The sequence below is a fragment of the Mastigoproctus giganteus genome, chromosome 6 (genome assembly GCF_048544385.1).
Source record: "Mastigoproctus giganteus isolate SK-2022 chromosome 6, ASM4854438v1, whole genome shotgun sequence".
NCBI classification, from domain to species: domain Eukaryota; kingdom Metazoa; phylum Arthropoda; class Arachnida; order Uropygi; family Thelyphonidae; genus Mastigoproctus; species Mastigoproctus giganteus.
The window spans coordinates 223,240,074-223,258,055 of record NC_143580.1 but is presented as its reverse complement, the minus strand read 5'-3'; the positions used below and the strand labels follow the sequence as shown (position 1 = coordinate 223,258,055).

Genomic DNA, 17,982 nt, shown 5'->3' with positions numbered 1-17,982 from the left:
GTAGAATTGCAAGGGCAGCCTTTTGCCTTTACAAAATCCTCAATTTCAGTTTTAAGGCATTTTAGTCTTGCACTCCACATGTCCTTAATTTTTAAATCATCTAACTCCATTTCAAATTGTGCTTAATGTGGGCTAAAAGTTAAAGAGCTGCACGTTTCCGACCCCTAGAGATTTTTTGGAAAAAATCTCTGCAATGACAACATTCTCTAAACTTCTCTTCAAAAGGGCTTGAACCATACAACAAGCTGTTTATACAGGAAGGGTAAGAGCAGCACTTATTTTCTCACAGGTAAGTGCTGTAGGGCCAAATGACATCCACTATGAAATGATAAACCACCTTTCAAGACACCCCTAAGGATCATCGTCTTTTACCTTTATTTAATAGAATCTTTCTTGGAAAGAATTCCTGGAGGAAGGCAATCATTCTTGCCTCCCTAAACCAGGAAAGGATCCTAGAAATCCAAGTAACTATTGCCTCATTGTTCTGACAATGTTTGTTCAAGTCGAGATGCTTTTATTAAATTCAAGCATCTTGTATCAGTTTTCTCTGATATTGAAAAAGTATATGACATAGCCTGGTGATTTGGCATATTGCAAGACCTCCATAAATTTGGTCTTAAGGGTAACCTTCCTGTTTTTATTAAAAACTTTCTAGTTGTAGATTTCAAATTCATTTAGAATCCACACACAAGATGGGGATTCTAGATGAATATTATCTTTGCCATGTTATGCAGTAATATTTACAAGAATTTTTTTTAGTTCATGCTAGTTTTAAATTACTCAGTTTTAGTTTCGTGTTTTAAATTTAAAAATAATTAAAAACGTGTGTGCGCGCGCGTTAACACATTTCATTTGTTTTTGGCAGTGAAACATATTAAAAGTAATAGTAGTCAAATATTCTTAACAAGTGGGTATGGCTTTAAATTGGTATGTAGTCAAAATGCATTTTTAAGCGTTGCATTTTGTACTTCAAGTATGGATTTGTTTTTATAGCCTTGAAATGTAGGATGTGTAGAAAGAATGGACTTCAGAAAAACTTAAATATGGTCTTTGGAATAAAACGGATTATCAGCAATTTTAAACAGATTTTATTGCAGTTTATTTAAAAAAAAAAAAAAAAAAAAAAATGTTGGATCAGTACATTGTAGGATTTCCATTTCTTGAAATCAGATTGTTCAGAAAACTTGTTCTGCCTGAAAGACTTTCAGAGTTATAGTGCAAGTAACACTAAACTGATTTCAGCCACTTTAGCATTTCTTAAGAAATGCCATAAATGATTTTCCTTTTAATTATTACATGTCTACATTGTGATATGGGGACCAGTTTGTTATGAGATTCGTATCTTTGAAAAATGCGGTGTAAAACAGTTCCTTAGCTTTATAATGAAATGTGAAAATAAAACTTTATAATTGAAATTCATACTAATAATGCACTTAACTTTTTAAAATGTATAGCATCACAAAGTACTTCCCAAAAACCCCTCAGCATGGTCATATATCTGTGGGCATTGGATTGCTGGGATCAAACACCCATAGTCTAGGTTACAGGTTAATATTGTACAACTAATCAATTAGCTAGTGGGTTTATTTGCAATTATCAGTTGTGCTGACACTGCCCTATCCTCATTGTATGAGTAACAGGATTTGGACTAGTTGGAATCAGGTATTGTGCTTAGGTAATCTTGGCATCCACTTCAGAGTATGTTTATTGCTTGCCAGGCAGTGAGTGTACCTTTAGGCTCCATGGCAGATGGGGTGCCTGGGCACACATTACAAATCCTGATATCACAAATTTTGATAATATACCATATTTTATGAACTGTAAGACACTTTTCCTCTGGAAACAATTGCCTAAAATTCCTGTCTTATGATCCAAAGGTATACCAGCTCTACGTGCAATTATGAAATTACTATCACCATTACTGTTTGTGATAGTAATGTCATGTTGCCATTTTTCAGAGTGGCCTTTTCTTTTGAACAGAGATCTATAAAATTTTGCTTTTTGTTTATGTAATCAGCCTTAGATTGTAAAAAATGATAATAAAGCATAAAGTTAAAAAACTTTATCAAGAGGTAGAATATGGATGATGCATATGCTTCAAAGATGGACACGATACAATGAAGCAGTGTGTGGGAGACCGTCACATTGGGCTAATATCAAATTATCGCTTGCATTCATCATGTAAAAACCAACAACTACATCTTAATTTGGAATATCATATGTTAGTAGTAGTAGTGGTTGCATGTGATGCAAGAAAGTGTATGAGCTTATGCAGCATCAGCCAAAAAAAAAAAAAAAAAATCACACCATTCCCTCCAAATGCCTGTCCAGTTCCTCCTTAAATTTATTCAACCTATCAACTTCCACAATGACAGATGGAAGTTTGTTCCAGCAATTAACCACCCGCTGGCTAAAGGCAAATTTCCGCACATCTATTCTGCATCTGTCCTTTCTTAATTTGAATTTATGCTTCTTTAGGTTCGTAATCTGAACAAGTGGAAGGATCCCATCAGAATTCAGCGTGCTCAATCCATTCAAGGCCTTATACACCTCAATCAGATCATCGCGCCGGTGCCTAGTCTCCAGCCACTGCAATTTGCAGAACTTAAGCCTCTCTTGATAAGAGGATCCCTTCATTCACCTCACAAATCTTGTTGCCCTTCTCTGTACACGCTCAAGTAAATCTACATCCTTCCTGAAATGAGGCCTCCAGACCTGTACGCAGTACTCAAGGCGTGGCCTGACCATTGCCTTATACAGAGGGATAATCGCCTACTTTTCCCTGCTAGCAAAATTCCTATATATCATTGACAAAACCCCATGACCTGCCCTGGCAGCCTGTCTGCATTGCTCAGAAAACTTCATATCTGACTGCACAATTACTCCCAGATCTTTTTCATTTTCTACCACACAGTTGGTATACGTTTCTCTAGGGTTACTTCTACCCATATGCAGTACTTTGCATTTGTCAAGGTTAAACTTCAGTTGCCACTTCTTAGCCTGTCTGACCAAATTATCTAGATCCTGTTGCAGTAGCACACTGCCATTGTTGTCATTAACATTATCATTCAGTTGCCACTTCTTAGCCTGTCTGACCAAATTATCTAGATCCTGTTGCAGTAGCACACTGCCATTGTTGTCATTAACAACCCTGCCAACCTTTGTATCATCTGCAAACTTCGACATTAAGCCTAATATACCTTCATCAATATCGTTGATGAAGGTATACAAAACAACAGTGAACATAACACTGAACCCTGTGGGACTCACTAATAACATTAGTCCACAAAGAGCAGCACCCATTGATTACCACCCTCTGCCTTCTCCCACTTAACCATCCTTTTATCCATTGTAGAAACTTACCCTTAATACCATTCTGCTCCAATTTGTACAATAGTCTTCAATGTGCAACAGTGTCAAAAGCTTTCCTGAAATCCAAATATATGTTATCAAAATTATTTTTTGCATCCAATTCCTTTGTAACCACATCATAATAGCCTATCAAATTTGTCAGACAAGACTTTTTGCAGCAATAATTCAAACCCACGCTGTGTCTGAATTATTGCTGCAGTCTTGTCTAGATGATCCTGCAGTGCATCTTTAACCAGTGACTCCATTATTTTATCCGGAACAGAAGTTAAACTAACTTGTCTGTAATTACTCGTGTCACCCTTCGATCTCCCTTTGTGAATTAGGGATACATTTGCACACCTCCAGTCCGTGGGGACCTCCGCTGAGTCCAAGGATGCTCTCATAATTATGGCTAAGGGTTTGCTTAGTTGCTTTGCTGCCTCCTTTAAAATAACTGGATAGATCCATCCACCCCAGGTGCTTTTCATATGTTTAACTTCAACAATTTCTCCTCCACTTTGTTCTCAGTTATTACAAAATCATTAAGTACCCTGCTACAATTTGATAACCTTCTGCCATTTTCAAACCTTAATAATTCCTCACGTGTGAATTTAGGTGCAAAATACTCATTCAGTTTGTTTGCTATCTGACCAGGATCATCAACAGTCGAACTATCGATGTCAAGTGAACCAATCAGATTCATCCCCTTCCTTTTAGAGTTTATATAAGTAAAGAAATCCTTGCTGTTTTTCTTAGCATCTTTTGCCAGGGATTTCTCGTAATCTGCCTTCGCCTGCCTAACCTCCTTTTTTACCTGATTACAAACTAGCTTATATCTGCCATAGGCTTCTGAGTCGCTTGATAATTTATATGCATCCCATGCATTTTTCTTCTCTGTTACAAGTCTCATTAGTTCACTTGATAACCATTTAGGCCTAAACCTTGAACAATATTTCTTAATAGGTAAGAAACTTTTAGTAGCATCCACGATTAATTCCTTGAATGCTTCCCACTTAGAATTTACTGTTGGTAACATCGTCAGTTGATCCCACTGTACAGAATTTAAAAACTTTCTGAGACCACTGTACTTACCTTTACAGAAGCAAAAATCCTTTCCTTTACCCCTGATGGTAATTAAATCTTTAAGTAAATCCCACATCAGTACATTGTGATCACTGTCACCTAGTGGTTCCTTTATCTGCAAATTCTTAATACACAAATGATCACTGCTGATAACCAGATCAAGAGTATTACTCTCTCTGGTTGCCTCTCGAACATGCTGCTGCAGAAAACAGTCATCCAATAAATCCACAAAAGTCTGAGTGTGTGTGAGTGACCAACCCACAAGTTCCAGTCAATATCTGGGAAGTTAAAATCCCCCATTATAAGACATTCCGATTTACTAGCCCACTCTATTTCTCTGTACAATTGTTACTCATTCGAGTCATTAGGCCTATAACACAATCCTACTCTTATTTTTGCTTTCGCAGTGCTTATGTCACACCAAACTGACTCAACTGTGCACTGTTCATCTATATCAACTGGGTGCACTTCTTTTGATTTTATGTTTTTCTTAATTAACAGCATAACATCTCCTCTCTTTCTATCCTGTCTATCCTTTTTGTTCACATTGTACTCCCCAAATTCCAGTTCTGCATTCCTTATATCTGTGTGACAACACGTCTCTGCTATCCCAACAATATCCACCTTTGATGTCTAGACCAACACTTCAAATTCATCAGATTTATTTACTATACTTCTAGCATTGGTATACATGCTCCTATTCCTAGTTACCCTAACACATCCCATATACCCACCTATTTTACGATGACTGATCCGTCCCTGAAACTCCCATCACCCCTCGCTCCAGGCCGCTACTTATTCTAATAGAAGTTGTGCAAGAATCCCCTTCACATCTGCCTGCGGCTACCGTTAAACTATTAGTCCTTGTATCCCCCCCAAGCTAGCAGTTTTCCGACCCACCTAACACTGCCTCGATAACATCAGCAAATATTCTTGCACCCTTTCTATTTAAGTGTATCCCATCCCTGTAGATGCAGTCCCTTCTGTTAACAAGTACAGACCAGGCTGAAAAAAATTCTACCCCTTGAGCCGTGCACAGTCTTTCCAGGGCCGAATTGATCGAAAAGGGTCTCATCATATACTCTCTTCTATCGTGTCTGGGCAGAATTGCAGACACTTTCAAATTCAACCCTAATTCCCGGCTTTTTTTTCAACAGTGCCCTTTACTTGTTAAGTAATTCTGCCGGTCTCCTACTCTTAATATCATTAGTGCCAACATGTACAACTATATCACCTTTTGTGCCCTTAAAAGATGATATCCGTTTCTACAACGTCATCAACCTTTGCCCCTGGCAGACATACCCTGGTCCTGGTCCTGTTCCACCTATCCTTTTTACAAAGCATGTTCCCCATTTCCCTGACAACAGAGTTACCAACAACTACTAGTTCCTGTGAGACCAATGCATTCTGCCTTGGAGGTTGACGCTGTGTTGCGTGATGATCAAGTGCAAGCTCTGACATTGATAGGCCCCTCAATTTAGATCCTTCGAGGGCATCCACCCTGTCCTTCAAGCTCTCATATAGACCCATAACAATGCTGAGTTGTCGCCTGATTTCCTTACATCGCTCACACACAAGGACATCCCCCATGGCAATATCATGTTCCGTTCCAGAGAGTTCGGCAAACATTTCACAAGTTGCACATTTTTTTAGGCTGTGATGCGTTGGAGAATCGCACCTCTCAGTTCTCCCCCGAGTCACAGCACTCCTGCCACTTTGTGCCCGCTGCTTTGCTGCTCTAGTTTGGGGCATGATATTTTAAATTAATAAGATCAATAAATTAAATTAACTAAATGTTAATACTACGCTATCTAATAGAAACAGTGAAGTGTATTACGCTATATAATGATACGTTAGAGCTACCTAGTTACCTCGATTAAAAATTTGAATTCCCTACCACTATATACAAAAACAATGGCTGCAAGATTCAAACGAAATAACGGTTTTATGTATATTAAGTAATAATCCACAAAAATTCGTTATCTAAATTAAAATAAAAATAACCAGCGTAACTATAAGACTACATATAAAGTACAAAATAAAATAAAAATTATGTAAATAAAAAGGCAAACACTTATTGCTTTTTTGGAGCCTGTAATTCACAGCTGTAATTTTTAAAGAGAGTTGGCTCCCTCTGGTAGTTGCTAAGCTATCATATCTGATCTTTTAAACATGAAAAGATTGTGTAACATCTTCCCAACATCTTAACTGTGGAACAGATGGAAACACAATTGAATTTCCAAAGTAAGTGGTTTAAATTTGTGATCATGATTTATAAAAACAGTAGTGATAGAAGATGAAACATGATGTTATCATTATAATACACAGAGAAAATCTAGACCCTCCGAATAAAAGTATCATGTGTACAGAAGAAGGGAAAAAAAATCTTGTTGGAAATTTATTTTATTTTTGCGTTTAATTTTAGAGGTAAATTCATGCTAAAATTATTGTTTGACTGTAAAGGCATAATTCATTATGAATTTTTACCAGTATTTAGCATTAGCAGTGCCAAATGATTCAAGAAAGCAATCTTAGACAGCATCAGCCAAAAAAAAAGCAAGCAACATCTCCCATTTCACTCATTCATTCCCTCCAATAGTTTGTCTAGTTCTTCCTTGAATTTATTTAAACTATCACCTTCCACAACAACAAGTGGAAATTTGTTCCAACAATCAACCGCTTACTGGCTAAAGGCAAACTTCTGCACATCTGTTCTGCAACTCTCCTTCCTCAGTTTAAATTTGTGCCCCATCATGCATGTGGTCTGAACAAGAAGAATACCATCAGCGTTGAGCTTGCTCGGTCTATTTAAAGCCTCAAACACCTCATTCAGATCACCTCGCAGATGCCTAGTCTCCAGATGCTGCAATTTGCAGAACTGAAGTCTTTCTTGGTAAGGGTATTCCTTTGTTCCACTCACTAATATCGTTGCCCTTCTCTGTACTCATTCCAGCAACTCCGCATCTTTCCTAAAATGAATCCTCCTGACCTGTTTGCAGTACTCGAGAGGCGGTCTGACCTTTGCATTATACAATGAGATAATCACATCATTATCCTTGCTAGAAAAATTCCTGTATATCATTGACAAAACCTCATGAGCTGGCCTGGCAGCCTGTCTGCATTGCTCAGAGAACTTCATATCCAACTGCACAGTTACACACAGGTCTTTTTCGTTTTCCACTACCCTGAGTGTAGTGTAAAATTTCTTATTATTAATAAGACTATACATTTAGAAATTGTTAAGTACTTGAGCAGTTCATTTGGAAAGATCTGTGGGTGAGAGAAAAATTGGACTTTACTCTGTAAGAATGCTCCTGCTCATTGTGTGGCGAATTCTCTTTTTAATGTCTTATATCATGCTCTATCTTCATCTGATTTTTATTTATTTTTTACCCCAAACTAAACTCGTGGAAGGGACAATTTTCGTGCGAAGCAGAAGTTATGGCAACTACAAATGCATGTGTGGCGAGTTCTCTTTTTAATGTCTTATATCATGCTCTATCTTCATCTGATTTTTATTTATTTTTTACCCCAAATAAACTCGTGGAAGGGACAATTTTCATGCGAAGCAGAAGTTATGGCAACTACAAGTGCAATCAAGAAATTTTCAGAATAGCTTCAGAGGACATTTTTGCAATTAAAATGACCGGGGGGGGGGGTTCTATAAATAACCAATTTATTAAACATTCCCGGAACTTTTTCATTCTACTTTTTTATACGCCTTGTTGTAATTATGTTATGCAGAACATAACTGTTTAGTTATGTCATTTGTTTATTTTATTTTTTTTTTCCAGAGGACAGTCAAACAGCTCAGCTTCTTGGGCTCATTTTGGAACTGTTATCATTTTGTGTGGAGCATCACACTTACCATATTAAAAACTACATCCTCCACAAAGATTTGTTACGTAGGATCCTTGTGCTTATGAAATCTAAACACACATTCCTGGTACTTTGTAAGTATGCATAATGTGTAAAGTATAAATTCAGTTAAAATTAAAATTCATTGAAAGATATAAAAATTAATAAATATGCTCTGTTGTACTTTTTAATGCAGTACCAGTTTATTTTATGCCAATTAATGCTACTAATCTGATTTAAAAAGCTTTAAAAAATCCTTTTTTGCTTATCAGTAATTTAAAAAATATATGGTAAGCTTCTTGTATATATAAGAAATCATAATTTCCTACTATGAAATGAGGCGGAATTGCAAATCTCACCCTGTCAAAAAATGCTATCAGAATTCTAGAATTGAACTCTGTATAGTGTTGGACTTCCTATCCGATCAATTCAGAGTAGTCTTATTGGAATGATTGCTCTGAATAAGGTAAATAGCGCATGAGATTTGTAAGTAAGATTGTAACTTGGATGTTCAAAGTACATTGAATGCCTACTATGATGAGTGCTGAAAAATTTAGAAAAAATATGCAGATTGCAGGTTAAGTTCATAAATGTATGTGGTGTGTTACATTTCTGGAGAATTTTATTTTTTATTTTTAAATTAATTAAAATTAAAAGTAAATATAGTTATCAATTAATTACTAAGATTATAACTTTATAGAACACTTAACAAAGCTATAATTTTATGTTCTCTAAACTTAACCATTCAGTTTAATTACAACTATGTAATATTTGTTATTTTTCTCCTGTATAATCATTCTGTCTAAGATTTTTTTATTTTCCCCCTCTTCTCTATACAAATTGCATGGAAAAAAGAAATAATAATTAATGGATTTTTCATTGTGTGATTTTAATGACATGTGGAATGGCTTGACAAATATTTTTAAAAGGCACAAATATAAAATTTTATTAAACTCTGTCCACTGGGACTTGAGTTGTTACATACAGATCATGCTCATCAGGTGAATTTCTTTTTTGTTCTCTGAGGTTGTGTTGTAGCTCTGTTATGATTGTCCCCATGTTCTTCCCCAGAATAAATCCTTGTTTAATCTAAACATGCATACATGGTACTTTGCTCGGTACAACCTCGGTTGTACCTCGGTAATATATGGTACAACCCTAATGACTTAAATAGCTTATGGTTGAACCCACATCACTCAGTGACTTTAAAGATTATTATTCATGTGCACTAGCAAATCGAATTTGGAGCACTGCATTGTGGATCGTGCACATTTGAGCACTTCTGTTAATTCAAAAATAATGATTTTACACAGTACTTTTGATTTCTCATTTTGATGATCTGCTGAACAGTGGAATTACACTTTTGTTAGTTGCTTCTCAGTGGCACACTGAGGAGCAGCTAGTGCAAAAGTGTAAGGCCTTTGTTTCCTACTCTATTGTTGATCATATATAAATCATTTAATCCCTCCTCTTTATTTTTCCTATACTAACAATAACAGATTAATATCAGATTGGTAACTGATCCATGGATTACAGTATGGTCATACATAGACAAACAGTTATTTTTTGTAAAAGAATAAGAGAAGTTTGCCTCAGTATGATAGGTAGAACACTTCCGTATGATACTCTCCAGAAATTAAAACGAAAACAATTAAAAAATTGAAAATCTTACATTTTAATTTAATTGTTTTTAATTTTTTTAATTGTTTTTGTTTTAATTTCTGGAAAGTATCATACGGAAGTGTTCTACATATCATATTGAGGTAAACTTCTCTTATTCTTTCACAAATATTGATATCAATGTAGAATGTATTGAGCATTATAGCTCTGGTTCATACTATCAAATAGACAAACAGTCTATTTGATAGTATGAGATAGTTTGTCTATTTGATAGACAAACATAAGGCAGCACTCTTTTGGTGGATCTGTTAATGATCACATATCTGATAAACATTTTGCAAGGTTTATGAGAACATTTCTTTGAAATGCCTTTAATAGTTAATGTTCTTAGTTCTTATAGTGTTGTGTCCTTCCCATCCCCATCTCCTGTTTGTAGTCAGGATTGTGTGGGTGTTTTGTGGGGAATTCTTTGAACATTGATTGCTTTCGCCATAGTTCATGTGGCTATAGGTTGTGATGGTGCACACATGCTCATGGACTTATTTACATGTTGCACAAGCTAAGAAATCTGAATTAACTTATAAGGGTTGGTAACCTACTTCCTTTAGCCTGAGAATGACTAACTATATCTCTTTTTGAAGAGACCTTTAAAAATTCCTTCATTGTGGCTAGAGGCGCCTCCGTAGCCAGGTGGGAAGGAGCAGCAGCAGCAACAGTGCGTAGCACACGCTTCTTGATTAGACCGGGGTTCGAGCCCGTCACCACCAAATACGGAGGATGCGGAAAGGTCAGGGAATGACCACCGCATATCCCGGAGCAATATGGCCTTAGTTGCTAATGCTCCTAAAAAAACCAAATAACATCATTGTGGCTAGATTGAAACCTGGTTCCAAATGAGTGACAAGCAAGTGGCTTTATATTGTCACAAATAGTATACAGTCAAATTACCTGGTTGAGAACATTAAGGATAGATGGATAGAATATAGTTCAGAAGCTGAGTGGCAACCCTGACACTTTGGTTTTTCACCGCTTTGTTTCTTTCTGTGGGGATATTTGAAGTCACTTTTTTTGCTAAAACAGACTTTTATAGTCCACCAAATGAAAGATAATTTCACAGCAGGACTCAGGAAAATTAGCAAAGAAAGACTTGCAGAAAGGAATTGTCAGTTCATATGTCTGAATGGACAAGTAAAAGAGTACCAAGACTGGTTTAAATACAGGTAATTCTCGACTTTACGAGTTAATTCGTTCCTAGCGCGTTCTCATAAACCGGGAATTCCTTTCCCATAGACATAATGTTAAAAATAGGGATTACGTTATCAACAGTGAAATTAGTTTATGTTTAAACAATGATCAATTTATCCAAAGAAATGAAAACGTTGCCTGTAAAATCAAGCAAATAATAATAGAGAAATTATTTATGACTTACAAATGTTGAATGTTTATTCTTCATCATCATCAACTAAATGGACACTCATTGATCACTCATTATTGGCTTGGCACTCGTTTGGTTTGTTACATAAGGAGTTGTCTTCCTCAAAAATGCTTCAAGAGGCATTTGATTCCAAGATAATCTTCTCTTTTAATTAATTATAATTATAAATTTTAATTATAAATTTCACGATTGCATGTGCATAAGCATTTTTTAACAGTACACAAAAAGTGCAACTAACACAATTCACGTGGAGTAACAAGTTTACAAAAAAAGGAATGAAGAGAAGATTCTGAAAATTTATTTGTTTTTTATGCGATTGAAGATTTCAGTAAAGGGAAACACATTTCACCATAATAACGTAAAAACCCACAGTATTCCAGCTATTGGTATTATCGCAAATGCAATAAGATTGAGTTTACTACCCATTTATAATTAGATGCACTAACAGAAAAGCCCAATAAAATGGAAAGTGCAAATTGTTTTTATTGTTTTATGGTCATGACCTCCAGAAATGTGCTTTAGAAAAATATCACAAAGGCGTTCAAAATTGATTCTTATAATGGAACATATGATAATGATGAAAGCGTAGTGCATTTTAATGATTTGAATTGGTAACTAATACAATTTACAAACCACGCTCACAACCTTTTATATGCCCTTAAGGTCACGTTCGTGACCTTAAAAATGAAATTTTAGAGAGATTGTTGTTATTGTTATTTGGTTTTTAGGAGCATTAGCAACTAAGGCCATATTACTCCGGGGATATGCGGTGGTCATTTCCTGACCTTTCCGCATCCTCCGTATTTGGTGGTCACGGGCTCGAATCCTGGTCTGATCAAGAAGCGTGTGCTATGCACTGCTGCTCCTGCCCACTTGGCTACAGAGGCGCCTTTTAGAGAGATAAATAGCTTAGTTATACAGTGAAAATTTCAACTTCCAAGATCTTGAAACAAATTACCAAAAAATGTGTTATTGGGTTCACATTACGATATTTTCACGATACGATGGTGTCTCTGGAACTGATTAATATCGTAAAGCAGGGTACACCGTATAGCTATGCACGTGGTTTGGATGCGATATTTATGAATGTCTAACATTCATTTTTTTGCAATTAATGTTTATATTTTCGATTTTGTTGATACTTGGGGGAGAAAAACTCATAAAGCGAGAACTGCCTGTGTATAATGTAAATATTGCAAGTATTAAACTGTAATTAAATTTTCATGTGGCATTGGACTTTTGTAACAGCCTGTATATATATTGAATAGAAAGTTTTAGTGTAAAAAATCTAACAAACATAAATTCTTGAATTTTAAAGCTATTGTTTTAACTTTAGGGAAGTATTAATTACAAATTTTGGAACACAACTGAAAGAAGTGTGTGTTGGTAAGTTCAGATCTATGAAATACATGCAGAATGAATGTGTTCCTACCATTTATTTCTTGCAAATTTGTAAATGGTTTAAAAATTGAAACCAGCTATGATATTAGAATTTATTACTTTTTATTTGTAGGTGCACTTCGTTTCAAGCGCAAAATTATAGGACTCAAAGATGAATTTTACAATCGCTATATAATCAATGGAAATCTTTTTGCACCTGTTGTTGATGCATTCAGGAAAAATAATGGCCGTTATAACCTGTTAGACTCAGCTATTGTTGAGTTATTTGAATTTATTAAAGTGGTATGTATTTACTAACTATTACTGTTTCTAAATAATTTGAAGTTCAGCATTAAACATTCCACTGAAATATCTAAACAGTTTTAGATTATATCAGATGTTTACATGAATGTTTAAACTTATTTTGTTTCTTATATTAAGGACATGATGAATAAAAAAAAAAAAAGTTCAAAGCAATTGCTTAAAATATTTTATGACGATTTTCTAGTGTTATTTTTTATAATGTTTAAAAAAATTAATTTAATTTTTTAATTTTAATTTTTTTAAATTAAAAATGTTTTTGATGCCTCAACTCAAATTAACTGCTGAACGCATGAGAGAGAGAGAGAGAGAGAGAGAGTTTGTTTTTGTGCCAAAGCACCTAAGGCTAGGATGCCTCAGCATATTTGTTCCTGCAAATTGCCTGTCTTACTGGGTGAAAACCTTTCTTGTCTGATGGGAATTGGGGTGGGGGGAGCATGCGGGAAAAGCTCTAAAAACAAACTCCTACTATCTTGATAAGATTCAGACCTAAGCTCTATGCAGTGAACATAAACATGGTGCTACTTGAGAGTTATGAACAATGTGCAAATGCAGTACTAAGCCAGATATGTAGTTGGAAACTAATACATAACAGACAAACTCCCTTAACAATGTATTGCAGTACTAAATTTTTTTTCTTGGTAATCATCATGTGTGTCAGTAATCTGAAAATGGTATATACAGTGCACGCTGCTTATTGTAACTGTGGATAATCTTATCTTATCATTTTTATGAAGTCCCGATCTGACATATATGAATAAATAGGGAAAAAAAAGTGTTATAATCAGTGTAGTCGTGTCGCAATTTACACACATATGTTCGAAGTGATTATAGAATATCCAGATTTGTTCTTGAACTCTGATACGTTGCCTGTTGGGTTACTGCTCTTTTTTCGTGTAGTTCATATGTTTGTGTGGTGTTGTTACTTCAACCAAGAAAGTACTGTATCTGTATTCCTACCAGTCTGATGCTTTTACAGTAGAGCATTAACCCTTCTCCATTTCTTAATTTTACTATTTCTTTTATTTGTTTTTAATGGTTTGTATGGGGTTCCAGAAACATGACAGTTTCATTTTTATTGTTGACTTTCTCAAAGAAATAGTGGACAATCAAATTAAACTACTTTATATTGCTTGATTTTAATTCTTTCTTTGTCCACGTACACATTTTTTTATGTATACATTTCTGCTCTGCATCAATAAACAACAATGAACAGGTGCACTCCTGTTTCTTCAGTTATTGTTATCAATTAAACTGTGTTCCGAAGTGATTGTGATAAGCAGTGTCCACTGTATTCTATAAAAATGAACTACCAAAATCTTTTGTTTGTTTATGTCAGATGGTAAAGAAGATGAATATACATGCATCTCAGAAGTGTTGGAACAAACCTATTGACATCATACTTCCCAGATATGCATGGAAATTGTTTGTAATTTCTAATTGCTAAATTCTGGACTTGCTTTGTTTGGTTATTGCATTTTAAGCATAATGCGTGCTGAAATAAAAAAATAAAAAAAATGCTTTCCATCATGTGACTTGAAGTACGTATAGATATTTTCTACTGACTTATGTGTTTTTCCATTTTATTTATTTATTATTGAATTTGAAGTCAACATTTAAGTAAAATACAATAGAAAATGCTACTTCTATATATTAGAAAAGTGCATAATTTTAAGTGAATTTTCAGTACAATAAAATTTGTGCGCCCCCCCCCCATGAAGTTTATTTAACAGGGTTTTACTGTATATGTCACCGGCCAATTGTTTTATTTGCAGAATGGCAGGAGAGTGTCTCAGTATATGCTGCCCCAGCTGCCAGTTTTGACGTCTGTATTGAAGTAGCCTTAAGTATTAGTATTAGTATTGGCCGCATGGTGCAAGAAAGCACCAAAAAAAAAAAAAAAAAAAAAAACCCGAATAAAACAATGATAAAAATATAATAATAATAATTAATAAATTAAAATTAAATGAAACCTATCATCCGATGTGCTTCCCTGACCCGAAGGTACTATCCAGATGACCTTTGAATTTCCCCAAACTGTCAGCTTCTACCACCCATGTAGGAAATTATTCCAGTAATTTATAACTCGCTGGCTAAAATAAAACTTCCTGCAGTCCAATCTAAACATTCCCCCCCCCCATACCTTGAATTTATGTCCCCTAGTTCTAGCATCATTTATAATCTTGAAAATTTCATCCTCATTCATTTTACTGATGCCTCTCAGAGCCTTAAGGCCCCGGGTGCCAAGCGTTCCGTGACCAAGTGATTTTTGTGCGTTCCAAAAAGCGTTATATCCAAAGAGCCTTTGAACAAATTATATTTCGTTCCAACTACCGTTTTCTTTATTTATAAATTACTGCAGCACTTTCGCACTACAAGAAGTAGGCAAAGGCCCAGAAAGGGAAGCCACCTTTCTGTTTCTATTTCTAACAGTACTAACCAATTAACCCAGCCGCTTGGTCACCTAGTGGCACTGCTCCTGCCTCCCCGTGGCGGGGCCGGAAACCTGGGAGGTAAAGCAAACCCCCAGGGCCAAAAGGAGCAAAACATGGAATATGACAACTTCCCCCCGATTAAGACTGCAAATCTGAATAATACGGATTTGCATCAGCCTGATATCGACTCTACCAATCCAAAGAGAATGAAAACGGATACTCATCGAATTGAACATCCGAGTTTTCTGATTCTCCATTCACTGACAAACCAACCCTTAGGCAATCTATCGCCATTTCTAATTCAAAGTCTTGAGAATGTAGCTGGTTCCCCGAAAATGGTGAGGCGACTAAAATCTGGCGACTTGCTTGTAGAGACCACAAGCTCTAAACACTCTGAGTCTCTACTTAGACTCAATTCATTTGGTGGAATTCAAGTCAAGGTGTCCCCACATGCCACACTAAATACATCCAAAGGCGTAATTTCAGAATGGGACCTAATGAATGTTTCAGAGGAGGAAATTGTACAGGAATTGCAGGAACAGAAAGTCACACAGGCCAAAAGAATCATGATGAAAAAAGATGGCGAGCTAACTCCAACTCGGAGCATCATACTAACATTCAGCTCACCAAACTTACCTTCGTCAGTGAAAGCAGGGTATTTGCATTGTCGCATACGGCCATACATTCCAAACCCAATAAGATGTTATAAGTGTCAGAAATTTGGACACTCACAAACAGTCTGTCGAGGTGACCCAGTATGCCCAAACTGTGGATCAAAAGAGCATACCCAAACTGATTGTAATGCCCAGTCTTCTCTTTGTCCCAACTGTAAAGGCAACCATCCAGCCTTCTCCAAAAATTGTGAACAGTGGAAATACGAGAAAAAAATCCAGAAATATAAAATAGAAAACAAAGTCTCGTTCCCAGAAGCACGAAAGCAACTGCAAATACAGATGCCTAGACGTACATATGCCGAAGCCTCTAAAAAATTTCATTCAGTATCCATCCAAACTGACACATCAATTCCACCAAACATCTCTATTGCTGAATGGGCTCGATCCCTGCTCTCTTCTGCACCACAATCATCAAAGCAACATATATCAAGCAGGGCTAACAACACGCCAATCACCATACCACCTGCTGTCCATGCAGCCCCTGTAATATCCGTTCAAACAGAGAAACCAGATCCCGTTAGCAAACAGCCAGTTGACTCCGTCCTTATGGATACCAATGAAATCCCCAGTCAGGAAGAAACAGAAACCATTCTGGAGATCCATCCGGAAGATGAAATAGACAAGAGACCAGTTTTCTCAAAAAGAGATAAAATCAAAATTGACCGCGGTAAACAGACTTTTAAAAAACAGACAGACTCAGCTCCCTCATCTAAATCTAAACAATGAATAAAATAGTCCAGTGGAATTGCAGAGGCTTGCGTAGCAATATTGATGACATCCAGGAAATAATTAAACGTCATAATCCAGTTGGCATCTGTTTACAGGAGACATATTTAACTCCTAAGGTATCTCTCTCGATCAAAAATTATTCTCTTTTCAGAGAAGATAGACCAGTTACAAATAAAGCTCACGGTGGGGTTGCTATTCTCATAGATTCACGAGTCCCTTGCAGACGTATTCCTTTGCAAACCTCTATTGAAGCGGTTGCTGCGCGAATAGCAATTGGAGTCACTATAACACTTGTTTCTATCTATCTACCGCCCACTCAGCCTTGCACTATTCATGAACTTGAAGATCTAATACTGCAGTTGCCAACCCCTTTCTGCTTATTGGGCGACTTCAATGGACACCATCCATTGTGGGGCTCTCCCAATGCAGATGGACGGGGACACCTTATTGAAATGCTCATCGACAGGCAGAATTTATCCATCCTAAATACTGGTTCACCAACTTACATCCATCTCCAAACAGGAACTGTGTCCTCAATAGATCTATCTATATGCTCTCCAATCCTTTTTCCTTGTATTGAGTGGACAGCTTTGGATGATCCACTGAACAGTGATCACTATCCACTAATCTGTAAAATTCAAACTTCACACTCTGTGACTTCAGAAAACTGCATGAAATGGAAATTTTCCAAGGCTGATTGGGCAAAATATACTTATCATGTATCCTTTGATAATCAGATAATTGAATCTTGTCCAATTGACATAGTCACCAGCCACATCACTAAACAAATCCTAGCAGCTGCGTCTATTGCCATTCCACAGTCACAGTCAAGCTCCCATAGATCCATAAATTATTGGTGGAATGAAGACTGTAGAAGTGCCAAAAAAGAAAAAAACCGAGCCTGGAATATATTCCGCAAACATCCTACTACCAATAATCTTATAAATTATAAAAAACTCAGAGCCAAGGCTCGCCATATCAGGAAAAAAGCAAAAAGAGACTCCTGGATCCGATTTGCAAATTCAATTAATAAAAATACAGATTCTAGAATAATATGGAGAAAAATAAAACAATTAAATGGCAAATTTCCTCCTCC

General features: G+C 36.2%; 1 protein-coding gene across 1 annotated transcript in view; it reads left to right on the top strand.

The window, feature by feature from the left end:
• Nucleotides 1-17,982, top strand: part of flfl (serine/threonine-protein phosphatase 4 regulatory subunit 3 flfl) — a 283,664-nt gene that overhangs the window by 221,912 nt on the left and 43,770 nt on the right. The window contains exons 13-14 of the mRNA XM_090376738.1: nucleotides 8,229-8,387; nucleotides 12,861-13,030. Coding sequence (XP_090232864.1) covers nucleotides 8,229-8,387; nucleotides 12,861-13,030 — 329 coding nt within the window. The remainder of the gene's footprint in view (nucleotides 1-8,228; nucleotides 8,388-12,860; nucleotides 13,031-17,982) is intronic.